Source organism: Somniosus microcephalus, chromosome 12 (genome assembly GCF_052327205.1).
Source record: "Somniosus microcephalus isolate GS21.2 chromosome 12, FLI_Smic_1.0, whole genome shotgun sequence".
In the NCBI taxonomy this organism is placed as follows: Eukaryota; Metazoa; Chordata; class Chondrichthyes; order Squaliformes; family Somniosidae; genus Somniosus; species Somniosus microcephalus.
Window position 1 is genome coordinate 6,115,317 of NC_140998.1, and position 18,005 is coordinate 6,133,321.

The 18,005-nt window shown below is 51.5% G+C and overlaps 1 protein-coding gene across 1 annotated transcript in view; it reads right to left on the reverse strand.

Annotated features, from left to right (window-relative positions):
* Positions 1-18,005, reverse strand: part of LOC147108994 (tubulin polyglutamylase TTLL5-like) — a 166,084-nt gene that overhangs the window by 123,231 nt on the left and 24,848 nt on the right. Inside the window, exons 4-7 of the mRNA XM_086004163.1 lie at positions 14,623-14,739; positions 10,663-10,754; positions 6,235-6,297; positions 1,916-1,948 (exon numbers count right to left, since the gene is read on the reverse strand). Of these exons, the coding sequence (XP_085860289.1) occupies positions 1,916-1,948; positions 6,235-6,297; positions 10,663-10,754; positions 14,623-14,739 (305 nt within the window). The remainder of the gene's footprint in view (positions 1-1,915; positions 1,949-6,234; positions 6,298-10,662; positions 10,755-14,622; positions 14,740-18,005) is intronic.

Below are 18,005 nucleotides of genomic sequence, written 5' to 3' on the forward strand. Positions count from 1 at the left end.
CTCTGGGGCCAGACAATGTTTCATCGTTCGCAGCTCATACACCATACAGTAACAAAGCTACTCACAATCAGCATTATTGCAGCACGAAGCCCACAGTTTCACAGTGCTGCTAACCTGACATTATTGCAGCACAATGCCACAAACGTATATTACCATTAACCTGGCATTATTACAATACTGATCCGACATTACAATTGAAGCACATTAGTACAGTACTATCCGCTTCATATTGCTACAATACCGCTAACTCCACATTACTGCAATACTATCACCCTACATTCTTCAACTACTATCACAGTACTAGTTATCTGGAAATAATAATACGACTAACGCCACATTATTACAGTACTGTGAATCCAGCATTAATACAACAATACTAACTGCAATATTACAGTACTGTACTAAGCTAACATTATTATAGGACTATTAATCTGACATGACTGCATTATCAACCCTATATTGTACAAGTATCATTACCTAAAACTATTACAATACTTTTAACCCCTTTACATCTGACCTGAACGTGTCTGACTGATGGTGTAAGAGTAAGCTTTATTTCATATCTAACTCATCACTTTGAGTGTTTGATGGAACAGTTCAGAGAGAGGTTTTTTTGTACCTATCCGGTGCTGTACCTGCCCTGGGAGAGTTTGATGGGACAGTGTAGAGGGAGCTTTACTCTGTATCTAACCTGTGCTGTACCTGCCCTGGGAGTGTTTGATGGGACAGTGTAGAGGGAGCTTTACTCTGTAGCTAACCCGTGCTGTACCTGCCCTGGGAGTGTTTGATGGGACAGTGTAGAGGGAGCTTTACTCTGTATCTAACCCATGCTGTACCTGCCCTGGGAGTGTTTGATGGGACAGTGCAGAGGGAGCTTTACTCTGTATCTAACCCGTGCTGTACCTGCCCTGGGAGTGTTTGATGGGACAGTGTAGAGGGAGCTTTACTCTGTATCTAACCCGTGCTGTACCTGCCCTGGGAGAGTTTGATGGGACAGTGTAGAGGAAGCTTTACTCTGTATCTAACCCGTGCTGTACCTGCCCTGGGAGTGTTTGATGGGACAGTGTAGGGGGAGCTTTACTCTGTATCTAACCCGTGCTATACCTGCCCTTGGAGTGTTTGATGGGAAAGTGTAGAGGGAGCTTTATTCTGTATCTAACCCGTGCTGTACCTGCCCTGGGAGTGTTTGATGGGACAGTGTAGAGGGAGCTTTACTCTGTATCTAACCCGTGCTGTACCTGCCCTGGGAGTGTTTGATGGGACAGTGTAGAGGGAGCTTTACTCTGTATCTAACCCGTGCTGTTGCTGCCCTGGGAGTGTGTGATGGGACAGTGTAGAGGGAGCTTTACTCTGTATCTATGCGGTGCTGCACCTGCCCTGGGAGTGTTTGATGGGACAGTGTGGAGGGAGCTTTACTCTGTATCTAACCCGTGCTGTACCTGCCCTGGGAGTGTTTGATGGGACAGTGTACAGGGAGCTTTACTCTGTATCTAACCCGTACTGTACCTGCCCTGGGAGTGTTTGATGGGACAGTGTAGAGGGAGCTTTACTCTGTATCTAACCTGTACTGTACCTGCCCTGGGAGTGTTTGATGGGACAGTGTAGAGGGAGCTTTACTCTGTATCTAACCCGTGCTGTACCTGCCCTGGGAGTGTTTGATGGGACAGTGTAGAGGGAGCTTTACTCTGTATCTAACCCGTGCTGTACCTGCCCTGGGAGTGTTTGATGCATGCCGTGTCATTCAGTGAATGGTGCGGGGAAGCTAATAAAAGAGTATTATTATTCAAAGTCAAAAAATAGATGAGAGTGGGTGGCTGACCTCTGCAAGTTTAGCGAGTTAACCATCGTGATTTGCCACGTTTTAAGATACTAACCAATTCCTACATAACTCATGCATGGACAGGTGCACACTCACCGAGATCTTGCTGATGTAGCAGGCTTCATCGTCCTGAAAATAGAAGTAGCATTGCATCAACTCGGAGAACGACTGAGGTAACAGCTCGAACATTTTCAGCCAAAACAAACTGACACAACGGCTCCCCCGATGGCCTAGTGGGAAAATGCACGGCCCCACACAGCACAGAAACACAAACCAGAAGGGCCCAAACCCAACTCTTGGCTTGTGTTGGGTTCACTGAACTCAGCCGGAGCAGCAGTAAGGGGACAAACAACAGATTTCCATGCATCTAGGCTAATGAGAGGAAAATTCAGCCATGGTTCATGCTCCTAATCAATGTCTAGTGACTCCTGCAGAAATGTGCCATTTGTAGATGTCCACTGAGTACAGAATCAGGCTCGACTGTGGTCCCTCAACAGTCAAATAGTCTGCCCGATATCAGTGCGAGTCAGCGCCTTGAGGAGAGGAGGGAACCCGTACTCCAGTGAGAGTCAGCACCTTCAGGAGAGGAGGGGACCCGTACCCCAGTGAGAGTCAGCACCTTCAGGAGAGATGGGGACCCGTACCCCAGTGAGAGTCAGCACCTTCAGGAGAGATGGGGACCCGTACCCCAGTGAGTGTCAGCACCTTCAGGAGAGGAGGGGACCCGTACCCCAGTGAGAGTCAGCAACTTCAGGAGAGGAGGGGACCCGTACCCCAGTGAGTGTCAGCACCTTCAGGAGAGGAGGAGGCCCATACCCAGTGAGAGTCAGCACCTTCAGGAGAGGAGGGGACCCGTACTCCAGTGAGAGTCAGCACCTTCAGGAGAGGAGGGGAGCCGTACCCCAGTGAGAGTCAGCACCTTCAGGAGAGGAAGGGACCTGTACCCCAGTGAGAGTCAGCACCTTCAGGAGAGGAGGGGACCCGTACCCCAGTGAGAGTCAGCACCTTCAGGAGAGGAGGGAACCCGTACCCCAGTGAGAGTCAGCACCTTCATGAGAGGAGTCGGTCCGTACCCCAATGAGAGTCAGCACCTTCAGGAGAGGAGGGGACCCGTATCCCAGTGAGAGTCAGCACCTTCAGGAGAGGAGGGGACCCGTACCCCAGTGAGAGTCAGCACCTTCAGGAGAGGAGGGGACTGTACCCCAGTGAGAGTCAGCACCTTCAGGAGAGGAGGGGATCCGTACCCCACTGAGGTTCAGCATCTTCAGGAGAGTAGGGGACCCGAACCCCAGTGAGAGTCAGCACCTTCAGGAGAGGAGGGGACCTGTACCCCAGTGAGAGTCAGCTCCTTCAGGAGAGGAGGGGACCTGTACCCCAGTGAGAGTCAGCACCTTCAGGAGAGGAGGGGAACCGTACCCCAGTGAGAGTCAGCACCTTCAGGAGAGGAGGGGACCCGTACCCCAGTGAGGGTCAGCACCTTCAGAGGAGGAGGAGACCCGTACCCCAGTGAGTGTCAGCACCTTCAGGAGAGGAGGGGACCCGTACCCCAGTGAGAGTCAGCACCTTCAGGAGAGGAGGGGACCTGTACTCCAGTGAGAGTCAGCACCTTCAGGAGAGGAGGGGACCTGTACTCCAGTGAGAGTCAGCACCTTCAGGAGAGGAGGGGACGCGTACCCCAGTGAGAGTCAGCACCTTCAGGAGAGGAGGTGACCCGTACCCCATTGAGAGTCAACACCTTCAGGAGAGGAGGGGACCCGTACCCCAGTGAGAGTCAGCACCTTCAGGAGAGGAGGGGACCCGTACCCCAGTGAGAGTCAGCACCTACAGGAGAGGAGGGGACCCATACTCCAGTGACAGGCAGCACCTTCAGGACAGGAGGGGACCCGTACCCCAGTGAGAGTCAGCACCTTCAGGAGAGGAGGGGACCCGTACCCCAGTGAGAGTCAGCACCTTCAGGAGAGGAGGGGACCCGTACCCCAGTGAGATTCAGCACCTTCAGGAGAGGAGGGGACCCGTACCCCAGTGAGAGTCAGCAGCTTCAGGAGAGGAGGGGACCCGTACCCCAGTGAGAGTCAGCACCTTCAGGAGAGGAGGGGACTGTACTCCAGTGAGAGTCAGCACCTTCAAGAGAGGAGGGGACCCGTACCCCAGTGAGAGTCAGCACCTTCAGGAGAGGAGGGGACTGTACCCCAGTGAGAGTCAGCACCTTCAGGAGAGGAGGGGACTGTACCCCAGTGAGAGTCAGCACCTTCAGGAGAGGAGGGGACCTGTACCCCAATGAGAGTCAGCACCTTCAGGAGAGGAGGGGAGTGTACCCCAGTGAGAGTCAGCACCTTCAGGGGAGGAGGGGACCCGTACCCCAGTGAGAGTCAGCACCTTCAGGAGAGGAGGGGACCCGTACCCCAGTGAGAGTCAGCACCTTCAGGAGAGGAGGGGACCCATACCCCAGTGAGAGTCAGCACCTTCAGGAGAGGAGTGGACTGTACCCCAGTGAGAGTCAACACCTTCAGGAGAGGAGGGGACCTGTACCCCAGTGAGAGTCAGCACATTAAGGAGAGGAGGGGACCCGTACCCCAGTGAGAGTCAGCACCTTCAGGAGATGAGGGGACCCGTACCCCAGTGAGAGTCAGCACCTTCAGGAGAGGAGGGGACCCGTACCCCAGTGAGAGTCAGCACCTTCAGGAGAGGAGAGGACCCATACCCCAGTGAGAGTCAGCACCTTCAGGAGAGGAGGGGACCCGTACCCCAGTGAGAGTCAGCACCTTCAGGAGAGGAGGGGACCCGTACCCCAGTGAGAGTCAGCACCTTCAGGAGAGGAGGGGACTCGTACCCCAGTGAGAGTCAGCACCTTCAGGAGAGGAGAGTACCCATACCCCAGTGAGAGTCAACACCTTCAGGAGAGGAGGGGACCCGTACCCCAGTGAGAGTCAGCACCTTCAGGAGAGCAGGGGACCCGTACCCCAGTGAGAGTCAGCACCTTCAGGAGAGGAGAGGACCCATACCCCAGTGAGAGTCAACACCTTCAGGAGAGGAGGGGACCTGTACCCCAGTGAGAGTCAGCACCTTCAGGAGAGGAGGGGACCCGTACCCCAGTGAGAGTCAGCACCTTCAGGAGAGGAGGGGACCCGTACCCCAGTGAGAGTCAGCACCTTCAGGAGAGGAGGGGACCCGTACCCCAGTGAGAGTCAGCACCTTCAGGAGAGGAGGGGACCCGTACCCCAGTGAGAGTCAGCACCTTCAGGAGAGGAGGGGACCCGTACCCCAGTGAGAGTCAGCACCTTCAGGAGAGGAGGGGACCTGTACCCCAGTGAGAGTCAACACCTTCAGGAGAGGAGGGGACCCATACCCCAGTGAGTGTCAGCACCTTCAGGAGAGGAGGGTACCCGTACCCCAGTGAGTGTCAGCACCTTCAGGAGAGGAGGGGACCCGTACCCCAGTGAGAGTCAGCACCTTCAGGAGAGGAGGGGACCCGTACCCCAGTGAGAGTCAGCACCTTCAGGAGAGGAGGGGACCCATACCCCAGTGAGAGTCAGCACCTTCAGGAGAGGAGAGGACCCATGCCCCAGTGAGAGTCAGCACCTTCAGGAGAGGAGGGGACCCGTACCCCAGTGAGAGTCAGCACCTTCAGGAGAGGAGGGGACCCGTACCCCAGTGAGAGTCAGCACCTTCAGGAGAGGAGGGGACCCGTACCCCAGTGAGAGTCAGCACCTTCAGGAGAGGAGGGGCCCTGTACCCCAGTGAGAGTCAGCACCTTCAGGAGATGAGGGGACCCGTACCCCAGTGAGAGTCAGCACCTTCAGGAGAGGAGGGGACCCATACCCCAGTGAGAGTCAGCACCTTCAGGAGAGGAGAGGACCCATGCCCCAGTGAGAGTCAGCACCTTCAGGAGAGGAGGGGACCCGTACCCCAGTGAGAGTCAGCACCTTCAGGAGAGGAGGGGACCCGTACCCCAGTGAGAGTCAGCACCTTCAGGAGAGGAGGGGACCCGTACCCCAGTGAGAGTCAGCACCTTCAGGAGAGGAGGGGACCCGTACCCCAGTGAGAGTCAGCACCTTCAGGAGAGGAGGGGACCCGTACCCCAGTGAGAGTCAGCACCTTCAGGAGAGGAGGGGCCCTGTACCCCAGTGAGAGTCAGCACCTTCAGGAGAGGAGGGGACCCGTACCACAGTGAGAGTCAGCACCTTCAGGAGAGGAGGAGACCTGTACCCCAGTGAGAGTCAGCACCTTCAGGAGAGGAGGGGACCTGTGCCCCAGTGAGAGTCAGCACCTTCAGGAGAGGAGGGGACCTGTGCCCCAGTGAGTGTCAGCACCTTCAGGACAGGAGAGGACCCGTACCCCAGTGAGAGGCAGTACATAAATAAAGCAGTACGTCTGTAATCTGTAAATAGCCTCCTTCATCCCAGCTGTACCCTTACCTGACTGTGAAAAGACGCGTTGCCAGCACGTAGTTCAGGGTGGTTTTATGCTCTAGAAATTGCCTGGAGAATCAAACACAGAGTTTAGTAACAGTCAGAAATTGTACTTTACGCGCTACATGTAAAGGGAAAACTAAAAGATGTAAGGTGATTAAACCAGGAGCGAGAAATAAGAACCAAGTGAGTAAAACATTGGAGCTGAAAGACAGGCTAGGGTGTGTGGCCCAAATAAGCGTTGTTTATACAAACGCACGGATTATAAGGAATAAATTGAATGAACTGCAGGTGTGAATTAAAATTGGAGTGTATGACATGGCTGCCATTACTGAGACATGGCTGTAAGATGGTTCGGACTGGGCACTAAATATACCAGGTTATCGGGTCTGCAGGAAAGATCGGGGAAAAGGCCGAGGGGGAGGAGTAACCTTCGTGATTAAGGATGAAATCACTTCAATAATGAGAGAGGATATAAGAGGTAAGCAGGCAGTGGAGACATTATGGGTAAAATTAAGACTGCAGTGGGAGTTGTGCACAGGCCCCCTGGTATCAGCTGTGAAGTGCTAGATTGTATAAATGCAGAGATTGGACAAGTGTGTAGCAAAGGCAGATGGCTTTAATGGGGGGTTTTAACTTTCATATAGATTGGGATAAGCACACTAGCATCTGTCAGAAAGGTAGTGAATTTCTTGAGTGTGTCTGGGATAGTTTTCTACAACAATATGTCCTAGAGGCAACAAGAGGCATGCCATATTAGATTTAGTAATGAGTAATGAGCCACATTTAGTTAACAGCCTAACGGTGCGTGAACATTTATCCAATAGCAATCATAGCATGATCGAGTTCAACATAGCTTTTGAAAGGGAGAAACGCGAAACAGCTACTAAGATTCTAGATTTGGGTAAGGCCGACTTCAACGGGATGAGGCAGAGACTGTCCACAGTAAACGGGGCAAATCTGTTCATGGGTAAAATGACAAAAGATCAGTGGGAGATGTTCAAAAAATAATTTAAGGTGATACAGAACCAGTTTATACCCCTGAGGGGCAAGAGTTCCACTTGCCAAAAAACACAACCATGAACAACTAAAGAGGTGAGGGACAGCATAAAACTAAAAGAAAAAGCATACAAAATTGCAAAAAATAGCATAGATCCTGGAGAATGGGAAAGATACAAAGAACAGCAAAGGGTCACAAAACAGATAGGAAGAGCTACAGAAAGGGATTATGAAAGGAAACTTACAAAGGATATCAAAATCAACACAAAGAATTTTTACAATTACATTAGGAAAAAGAGGGTAGTCAGGAGCAATGCTGACCCCTTAAACACTGAAAGCGGTGATACTGTCAATGATAATAAGGAAATGGCGACATGTTGAATAATTACATCAGTATTTATAGTAGAGGAAGAGGATCGCATGCCGGTAATCCCAAGGAAACCAATATTGAATCAGGGACAAGGACTCAATAAAATTAACATAAATAAAATAACAGCAATGAAGAAAATAATGGCACTAAAGAGTGACACATCCTGAGGACCAGATGGTTTCCATCCCAGGGTTTAAAAGGAAGTAGGTGAGAACATTGCAGATGCCCGAACTATAATTTTCAAAAGTTCTCTCGATTCAGGAACCGTTCCTTTAGATTGGAAAGTTGCGCATGTCACTCCGCTATTTAAGAATGGTGAGAGAGGGAAACCAGGGAATTATAGACCAACTAGTCTAACATCTGTTGTCGGGAAATTGCTAGAGTCAATAATTAAGGATAGGGTGACTGAACACCTTGAGAGAGCCAGCATGGATTTGTGAAAGGTAGGACATGCCTGCCAAACCTGATTGAATTTTTTGAGGAGGTGACTAAAGTAGTGGACAGGGGAATGTCTATGGATGTTATTTATATGGACTTCCAGAAGGCATTTGATAAAGTCCCACATAAGAGACTGTTATCTAAGGTAGAAGCCCATGGAATTGAAGGCAAATTATTGCCCTGGTTAGGAAATTGGCTGAGCGGCAGGAGACAGGCAGTGGGGATAATGGGCAGGTACTCAAATTGGCAGGAGGTGACTAGTGACGTCCCGCAGGGATCTGTGTTGGGGCCTCAACTATTCACAATATTTATTAACGACTTAGATGATGGCATAAAGTCATATATCCAAATTTGCCGATGACACAAAGATAGGCGGCACTGTGGGCAGTGTAGATGGAAGCATAACATTACAAAGGGATATCGACAGATTAAGTGAATGGGCAAAACTGTGGCAAATGGATTTCAGTGTCGGCAAATGTGAGGTCATCCACTTTAGACCTAAAAAGGATCGAACAGGGTACTCTCTAAATGGTGAAAGGCTAAAAACAGTGGAGGTCCAAAGAGACTTGGGGGTCCAGGTACATGGATCATTAAAATATCATGAGCAGGTACAGAAAATAATCAAAAAGGCTAATGGAATGCTGGCCTTTATATCGAGAGGACTAGAGTACAAGGGGGTAGAAGTTATGCTGCAGCTGTACAAAACCCTGGTTAGACCACACCTGGAGCACTGGGAGCAGTTCTGGGCACCACACCTTAGGAAGGATATATTGGCCTTGGAGGGAGTGCAGCGTAGGTTTACCAGAATGATACCCGGGCTCCAAGGGTTAAATTACGAGGAGAGATTACACAAATTAGGGTTGTATTCTCTCGAATTTAGACGTTTAAGGAGTGATCTGATCGAAGTTTACAGGATATTGGGCCGTATTTTGTGACCCCTACAGGCGCGTACGAGCCCATAGGGGCCCCGCAAGCTCCAGGTTTAGGCATGCAAAGCTTCTTGACAGATCCTCCGCATCCCCGGGAGACGGGCCTCCGCAGGGGGAGAGTGGCGCTATTTGCCCAACTTCCGCCCGCTGAATGCCTGTGGAATTCTTACGCCTGATAAAAGCAGCGTAAGGCCGGCTTTTAACGGCATAAGAGTTTAAAAAATAGAAAAATAAAATGTTATCATTCATTTATACATTAAAAACCCTGTCCAATAATGTTAGTTTATTTTTAGCCCTGTTAAAACGTATTTTTTTAAAATGCAAAAAATTAAATTTTCATTTAAATATTTAATTAAATGGCATTTTAATTCATTTTAAATGTCATTTTTTTAAAATGTATTTAATGTGTTCATGTATTTTTTAAGTGATCCCCATTCATATTTATATTTACAGAACTCCCAGAAGTATGAATGGGGATTCCCTTCTTTTATTGGTTGGGCCGGCCCCCGTGATCCGCTTGCGAACCGCCTGCGCTCCTGGGATACGTGGGCCCCTGCCCGCGGGTACCCGGAGAGGCCCAGGATCGCGAGTCTCCGTACCTCCCGGGCCACCAGGGAAATGCGGAGATTTTTTACAGGTCGGAGGCATCCGCCCACGGGAAGCCTCCGATCACAGATTTTGGGCCATTAAGGGGAACAGATAGGGTGGATAGAGAGAAACTATTTCCGCTGGTTGGGGATTCTAGGACTAGGGGGCAGAGTCTAAAAATTAGAGCCAGACCTTTCAGGAGTGAAATTAGGAAACACTTCTACACACAAAGGGTGGTAGAAGTTTGGAACTCTCTTCGGAAACAGCAACTGATGCGAGATTAATTGTTAATTTTAAATCGGATATTGATAGATTTTTGTTAACCAATGGTATTAAGGGATATGGGCCAAAGGCGGGGTATATGGAGTTAGGTCACAGATCAGCCATGATCTCATTGAATGGTGGAACAGGCTCAAGGAGCTCAAGGGCCTCCTCCTGTTCTTATGTTCCTATATTGTACCTCCATTTTTAACACCTGATGGGTCCCTCACTAATTTCATTCTCAGGATGCAGGTGATGCTGGCAAGGCCAGCATTTATTGCCCAACTCTGAGGAGATGATGTTGGGCCTTCTCCTATAGCGATCGTTTAGACAAAGTGATTGGTTCGCTCGGCCACTTCAGGCAGTATTAAGAAGCCAACCACATAATGTTTACTGGAGTCACGTGCAGACCGGGTAGGGGTGGCAGAGGCTCCATTCCCTGGAGGGCATTAGTGAACTATGTGGGTTATCAAAACAACAATCCATAGCCGTAAACTTACAATATCCATTCTAATGCCAAGGTTCATAGTTACATCGCCCCCCCCACGGGCAGCATATCAAGAGATGTACGATTACCCCAGCCTAATAACCAGGGACAACAAAACCCATGCCAACGGATTCACCCCATTTCATGAATGAACCAACACACGAATCGAGCAAGTTCCTTTTGAACTCATACTTGTGCTTCCTCTGATTACAGAGAGCAGGCACCTTTTCACCTTTGACCTCGGTGTAACACACTGACAGACTTCCCCTGGCATTGCTCATGGATAGAAAGATATAAATATATATTTTCATGTTTGTACGTTTCCTTTTCACAAAATATTTGAGTTCCTTTTCTCTCCTCACCCGTAAAGCTCCCAGGTATCAGCAGTCGGAAATATCCGCACAAATCCGCCTTTTCTCTCATTCTCTTCCATTGCATGGTGCACGACTTTCATCTGCAGATAAAACAAAGCATCAGGAGTGACAAAAGCTGGAGATAAACCGTAAGCCCTCACATCCCTTTCATTCACCAAAAAGCCCTTTGGAAGGAGTTGGCCTGAGCTAAGTTTTCAAGGTGCTGATGGGGATGAACAAAGCCGACCCAGATAAGTTATTCACTGTGGGGAAGGGTGCAAACCCCAGGGGCCACGAGGTATAAATGAGAAAGTGAGATCGATGGATTTTTGCTCGGGTATTAAGGGTTACAGAACCAAGGCGGGTAATTGGAGTTAAGATACAGATCAACCAGGACCGTGATCTAATATTCTAATTGAATGGCGGAACAGGCTCGAGGGGCTGAATGGCCTCCTCCTGTTCCTATGTTCCTAAGAGTAAGAATGGAGGACTCTTTCGTCCAAAGCGGAATCGAGCTGTGGAATAAGTTAGCTGGGAAAGACAGTGAAGCAGAGAATGCAAATAGGATCAGGAGAAAATGCAATGTGTTTCTGGCGAGAGATGGGATTGAGGGATATGGTGAGAAGGTAGAGTTGAGGGATATGGTGAGTGGGTGGGTAGGTGAGGCTGAGGGATATGGTGAGAGGGTGGGGTTGAGGGATGTGGTGAGTGTGTGGGCAGGTTAGGATGGGGGATAGGGTGAGAGGGTAGATAGGTGGGATTAAGAAATATATGTCTGTAAGTTCTAGAGTAGATCATATGAGAAGGTGGGGTCTCACTAATCCTTCAACCTCACCTGCCCCCCCACTCACCCTATCCCTCAATCCCTTCCCTCATTTGAAACAAACGTAATGGTCTCGACACCAATTTTCTGAAATGGAAAGGGCTTGTTGGGCATAATATTTGTTGCTTGTTCCTGTGTAAATGTAGCACCCAATTAGCACACAGCAAGATTCCCCAAATAGCACTGAGATAAATGTCCAGTTAATCTGTTGTTAGTGATGTTGGTTGAGGGTGGAATATTGGCCAGGGCACCAGGAGAACTCCCCTGCTCGTCTTTGAATAGTGCCGTGGGATCTTTTATGTCCACCTGAACATTCAGACGGGTCTTCGGTTTAATGCCTCATCCGAAAGACAGCACCTCCGACAGTGCAGCTCTCCCTCAGTACTGCCCCTCTGACAGCACGACGCTCCCTCAGCACTGCCCCTCCGACAGTGCCGCGCTCCCTCTGTACTGCCCCTCCGACAGTGCGGCGCTCCCTCAGTACTGCCCCTCCGACAGTGCAGCACCTCCTCAGTACTGCCCCTCCGACAGTGCAGCACCTCCTCAGTACTGCCCCTTCGACAGTGCAGCACCTCCTCAGTACTGCCCCTCCGACAGGCAGCGCTCCCTCAGTACTGCCCCTCCGACAGTGCGGCGCTCCCTCAGTACTGCCCCTCCGACAGTGCTGCGCTCCCTCTGCACTGCCCCTCCGACAGTGCGGCGCTCCCTCAGTACTGCCCCTCCGACAGTGCTGCGCTCCCTCTGCACTGCCCCTCCGACAGTGCGGCGCTCCCTCAGTACTGCCCCTCCGACAGTGCAGCACCTCCTCAGTACTGCCCCTCCGACAGTGCAGCACCTCCTCAGTACTGCCCCTTCGACAGTGCAGCACCTCCTCAGTACTGCCCCTCCGACAGGCAGCGCTCCCTCAGTACTGCCCCTCCGACAGTGCGGCGCTCCCTCAGTACTGCCCCTCCGACAGGCAGCGCTCCCTCAGTACTGCCCCTCCGACAGGCAGCGCTCCCTCAGTACTGCCCCTCCGACAGGCAGCGTTCCCTCAGTACTGCCCCTCCGACAGGCAGCGTTCCCTCAGTACTGCCCCTCCGACAGTGCAGGGCTTCCTCAGTACTGCCCCTCCGACAGTGCAGGGCTTCCTCAGTACTGTCTCTCTGACTGTACTGCCCATCCGACAGTGCACCACTCCCTCAGTACTGCCCCTCCGACAGTGCAGCGCTCCCTCAGTACTGACCCTCCGACAGTGCAGCGCTCCCTCAGTACTGCCCCTCCGACAGTGCAGCTCTCTCTCAGTACTGCCTCTCCGACAGTGCAGCAATCCCTCAGTACTGCCCCCCGACAGTGCAGCGCTCCCTCAGTACTGCCCCACCGACAGTGCAGCGCTCCCTCAGTACTGCCCCTCCGACAGTGCAGCTCTCTCTCAGTACTGCCTCTCCGACAGTGCAGCAATCTCTCAGTACTGCCCCCCGACAGTGCAGCGCTCCCTCAGTACTGTTCCTCCGACAGTGCAGCGCTCCCTCAGTACTACCCCTCCGACAGTGCAGCGCTCCCTCAGTACTGCCCCTCCGACAGTGCAGCGCTCCCTCAGTACTGTTCCTCCGACAGTGCAGCGCTCCCTAAGTACTGCCCCTCCGACAGTGCGGCGTTCCCTCAGTACTGCCCCTCCGACAGTGCAGCGCTCCCTCAGTACTGCCCCTCCGACAGTGCAGCGCTCCCTCAGTACTGGCCCTCCGACAGTGCAGCGCTCCCTCAGTACTGCCCCTCCGACAGTGCAGCGCTCCCTCAGTACTGCCCCTGCGACAGTGCAGCGCTCCCTCAGTACTGCCCCTCCGACAGTGCAGCGCTCCCTCAGTACTGGCCCTCCGACAGTGCAGCGCTCCCTCAGTACTGGCCCTCCGACAGTGCAGCGCTCCCTCAGTACTGCCCCTCCGACAGGCAGCGTTCCCTCAGTACTGCCCCTCCGACAGGCAGCGTTCCCTCAGTACTGCATCTCCGACAGTGCAGGGCTTCCTCAGTACTGCCCCTCCGACAGTGCAGGGCTTCCTCAGTACTGTCTCTCTGACTGTACTGCCCATCCGACAGTGCACCACTCCCTCAGTACTGCCCCTCCGACAGTGCAGCGCTCCCTCAGTACTGACCCTCCGACAGTGCAGCGCTCCCTCAGTACTGCCCCACCGACAGTGCAGCGCTCCCTCAGTACTGCCCCTCCGACAGTGCAGCTCTCTCTCAGTACTGCCTCTCCGACAGTGCAGCAATCCCTCAGTACTGCCCCCCGACAGTGCAGCGCTCCCTCAGTACTGTTCCTCCGACAGTGCAGCGCTCCCTCAGTACTACCCCTCCGACAGTGCAGCGCTCCCTCAGTACTGCCCCTCCGACAGTGCAGCGCTCCCTCAGTACTGTTCCTCCGACAGTGCAGCGCTCCCTAAGTACTGCCCCTCCGACAGTGCGGCGTTCCCTCAGTACTGCCCCTCCGACAGTGCAGCGCTCCCTCAGTACTGCCCCTCCGACAGTGCAGCGCTCCCTCAGTACTGGCCCTCCGACAGTGCAGCGCTCCCTCAGTACTGCCCCTCCGACAGTGCAGCGCTCCCTCAGTACTGCCCCTGCGACAGTGCAGCGCTCCCTCAGTACTGCCCCTCCGACAGTGCAGCGCTCCCTCAGTACTGGCCCTCCGACAGTGCAGCGCTCCCTCAGTACTGGCCCTCCGACAGTGCAGCGCTCCCTCAGTACTGCCCCTCCGACAGTGCAGCGCTCCCTCAGTACTGGCCCTCCGACAGTGCGGCGCTCCCTCAGTACTGCCCCTCCGACAGTGCAGCGCTCCCTCAGTACTGCCCCTCCGACAGTGCAGCGCTCCCTCAGTACTGCCCCTCCGACAGTGCAGCGCTCCCTAAGTACTGCCCCTCCGACAGTGCAGCGCTCCCTCAGTACTGCCCCTCCGACAGTGCGGCACTCCCTCAGTACTGCACTGGAGTGTCAGCCTGGATTATGTGCTGGATTGGGTCATGAACCCACAATCTTCTGATGCAGAGGCCAGAGTGCGATCACCGGGATAAGCAGACACACTTAAAAATCGCTTCTCTCCATATACTGCTTGGCTGCTGCCAGCACAAGTCCATAGAGGATGTATCCAACTCCTAGTCTCTACTTCAGCCTCTCACCTCCTCCACGGTCAGTCTCAGAGTGCTTGATCCCTGTGCTCCTAGCGGTCTCTCCTTGCCTGAGGAAGTCTTGCCTTTTACCTCAGTGTCGTTCGCTGACATTGGCTGCAGCTGGCGCTGTGAGATTTTCAAAGACGTGAAATGTTTAATGCGACGTGATGAGGGCTCAAAAGTTACAAATCAGTACAGCTGCACTGTTTAGAACTAGTAGACTCAGTTTGTACAAAGTTGTTTAAACAAACCAATCAAGGAAGAACAGAGCAACAACACTGATCCCTGATCTCAGATGAAGAACAATTTGATAGCATCAAAAATAGGTCTCAACAGGGGCCACCTGGATGTATATAAATATATATATAAAATAGGACAGAGAAAGGAGACCAGAATCTGGCACTGAGAAAATACATCAGAACAAAATGGTTATGTCGGTGCAAAATCCAACATGGCTGCCTGTGGAAATTAATATCAGCGTCTGATTGGTCCATGATGACCATGTGACCAGATAATCTGACATGTTTAGCATGAACCAATGTTTGTGGTTCTTTACATTAGTGAACTTCCACAATCACAGACACAGGACTGTTAATATAGATTCATCATAAAATAATTAGATATTCATTAACTTATTGAAAATAAAATCTATATTACGTAGAATTACATAAAATATACAGCCCAGAAACAGGCCATTCGGCCCAGCCAGTCTGTGCTGGTGTTTCTGCTCCACTCGAGCCTCCTCCCATTCCATCTGCCTCAGCTCAGCCCTTCAGCATATCTTTCTAGTCCCTTTTCTCTCATGTACTCATCCAGTGACGAGCAGAATACCGATTTCCCCCTTGATTAAAAAAGTCTCCTGATTTGCGTGTGATTTTTTTTTTGCGTATTCTGCCTGTGATTAATGCACCGCGTTCTGTGGCAGTGGGCCGATCACACCAGGAATGCGCTAGGTTTGATCCCCAAGTGAGACGGGGTTTGGGCCCCTCCGCACCATGCCAAGGCTCCCATAACAAGAGCAGGCCCAAGGTATTGGAGAGTCGCCTCCTTCGGGAGAGGAGTACGGTGGCAACAAAAAAAAAATCACGCAGAAATCAGGAGACTTTTTCTTTTACAAAGCGGGAAATCAATACTCTGCTCCTCAGTACGGCCAGCGATCAAGGTCCTGGCCGTACTGCAGCGGCCCTGTTGCCATACATCAGAGAGCACAGAGTGCAGCTTTGGTTTACTTAGGAACCAGGCAACGGATGTGGTTTGCTTTACGCCAAAAAAAAAGAAAGGCCCCCATCTGCAAATGAAACTGCACCTGTTCTTGCTCATTATTGCCCGATTTAATGGGAGTCCTTCTGACGAAGGGGAGCGGGCGAATGGCAGGCTCGCAAATCGGCAGCGTGCCAGAGACATTCAATCCGGCCGCAGACGACGTCTATGAGTTTCTGCTGACTGAGCCCTCAGACGGAATATTTCATCACCACTAATTGGGCCGACTTCACTCATTTTCTGAGCAGCAGTAACGTGTGATCGCAAGTGGTTATCGGTATCGTTTTGCAAAGTATTCAAACCTTGAAACATCTTTCAATTTCACAGATCAGTGTGAAACGGCGACAGGCTGGCTCTTTGATGTGGAATCGGGTTTAGATGGACAGCATTTCAAAGCACTTAACAATAATCTCATCGAATAAATTATGAGATGGACTCAGTGTAGGAGGTTTGTAAGTAAAGTTGCAGCTGGTAGGGAAATCTTTCATTGCCTTTGTTTGCTTCAGTCCACCTCTCCCTTATAAGGAAGAATTTATAAATTCATTCTCGGGCTGGCAAGGCCGGCATTTATTACACATCCCTAGTTGCCCGAGAAGGTGGTGGTGGGCCTTCTTCTTTGTAGCGGTTTGCTACAACCAGGTAGCTTGTTAGACCACTTCAGAGGGTAATTAAGAGTCAACCATGTTGGTGTGGGACTGGCGATCTATACAGGCCGGACTGAGTGAGGATGGCAGATTTCCTTCCCTACCAACAACACCTTGTATTCACATAGCACCTTTAATGTAGTAAAACGTCCCAAGGAGCTTCACAGGATTGTAAACAAACACCGAGCCACATCAAGAGATGTTAGGACAAACTTAGTCACAGAGGTAGGTTTTAAGGAGCGTCTTAAAGGAGGAGAGAGGTAGGAAGGCGGAGAGGTTTAGGGAGGGAATTCTAGAGCTTAGGGCCCAGGCAACATAAGGCACGGCTGCCAGTGGTGGAGCGAGGGAAATCAGGCATGCGCAAGAGGCCAGAATTGGAAGAGCGCAGAGATCCTGGAGAGTTGTAGGGCTCGAGGAACGAGGCCATGGAGGGATTTGAAAACAAGGATGAGGGATTTGAAATCGAGCTGTTGCTTAACTGGGAGCCAATGTAGGTCAGCGAGCACAGGGGTGATGGGCGAACGGGACTTGGTGCGAGTTAGGATAAAGGCAGCAGAATTTGGTCCAGTTAAAGTTTATAGAGGGTGGGAGATGGGAGGTCGGCCAGGAGAGTGTTGGAAGAGTCAAGTTTCAAGGTAACATAGGCCTGGATGACGGACATCAGTGAACCAGCCAGCCAGCCATGACAGTTATGACAATCCGACAACTACTTGGTCACTTTTACTGATACCAGTCGATATCCCGCAATAAGATGAGCTTCCCTGCTCTTCTTCGAACAGTACCACAGAATTTGAGTACAGGAATAAAGAAGTCGTACTCCAATTATATAGGGCCTTGGTGAGACCACACCTGGAGTACTGTGTACAATTTTGGTCTCCTTACCTAAGGAAGGATACACTTGCCATAGAGGGAGTGCAACAAAGGTTCATGAGATTGATTCCTGGGATGGCGGGACTGTCGTATGAGAAGAGATTGAGTAAACTAGGTCTGTATTCTCTTGAATTCAGAAGAATGAGAGGGGATCCCGTTGAAGCACACAAAATGATTACAGGGCTTGATAGGGTGGATGCTGGGAGAATGTTTCCCTTGGCTGGGGAGTCTAGAACCAGGGGCCACAGCCTCAGGATAAAGGGTAGGCCATTCAGGACTGAGATGAGAAGACATTTCTTCACACAGAGGGTGGTGAATCTGGAATTCTCTACCCCAGAGGGCTGTGGAGGCTCAGTCATTGGGTATATTCAAAACAGAAGTTGATAGATTTCTGACTAGTAAGGGCATCAAGGGACATGGCGATAGGGCCGGTGAATAGAGTTGAGGCAGATCAGCCATGATCTCATTGAATGGCGGAGCAGGCTCGAAGGGCCGAATGGCCGACTCCTGCTCCTATTTCTTACGTTCTTATGAATCCGTTTAGTCTACCTTGGATTAATGTCTCATGCGAGAGACGGCAGCTCTGACAGTGCAGCACTCCCTCAGTACTGCTGTGCT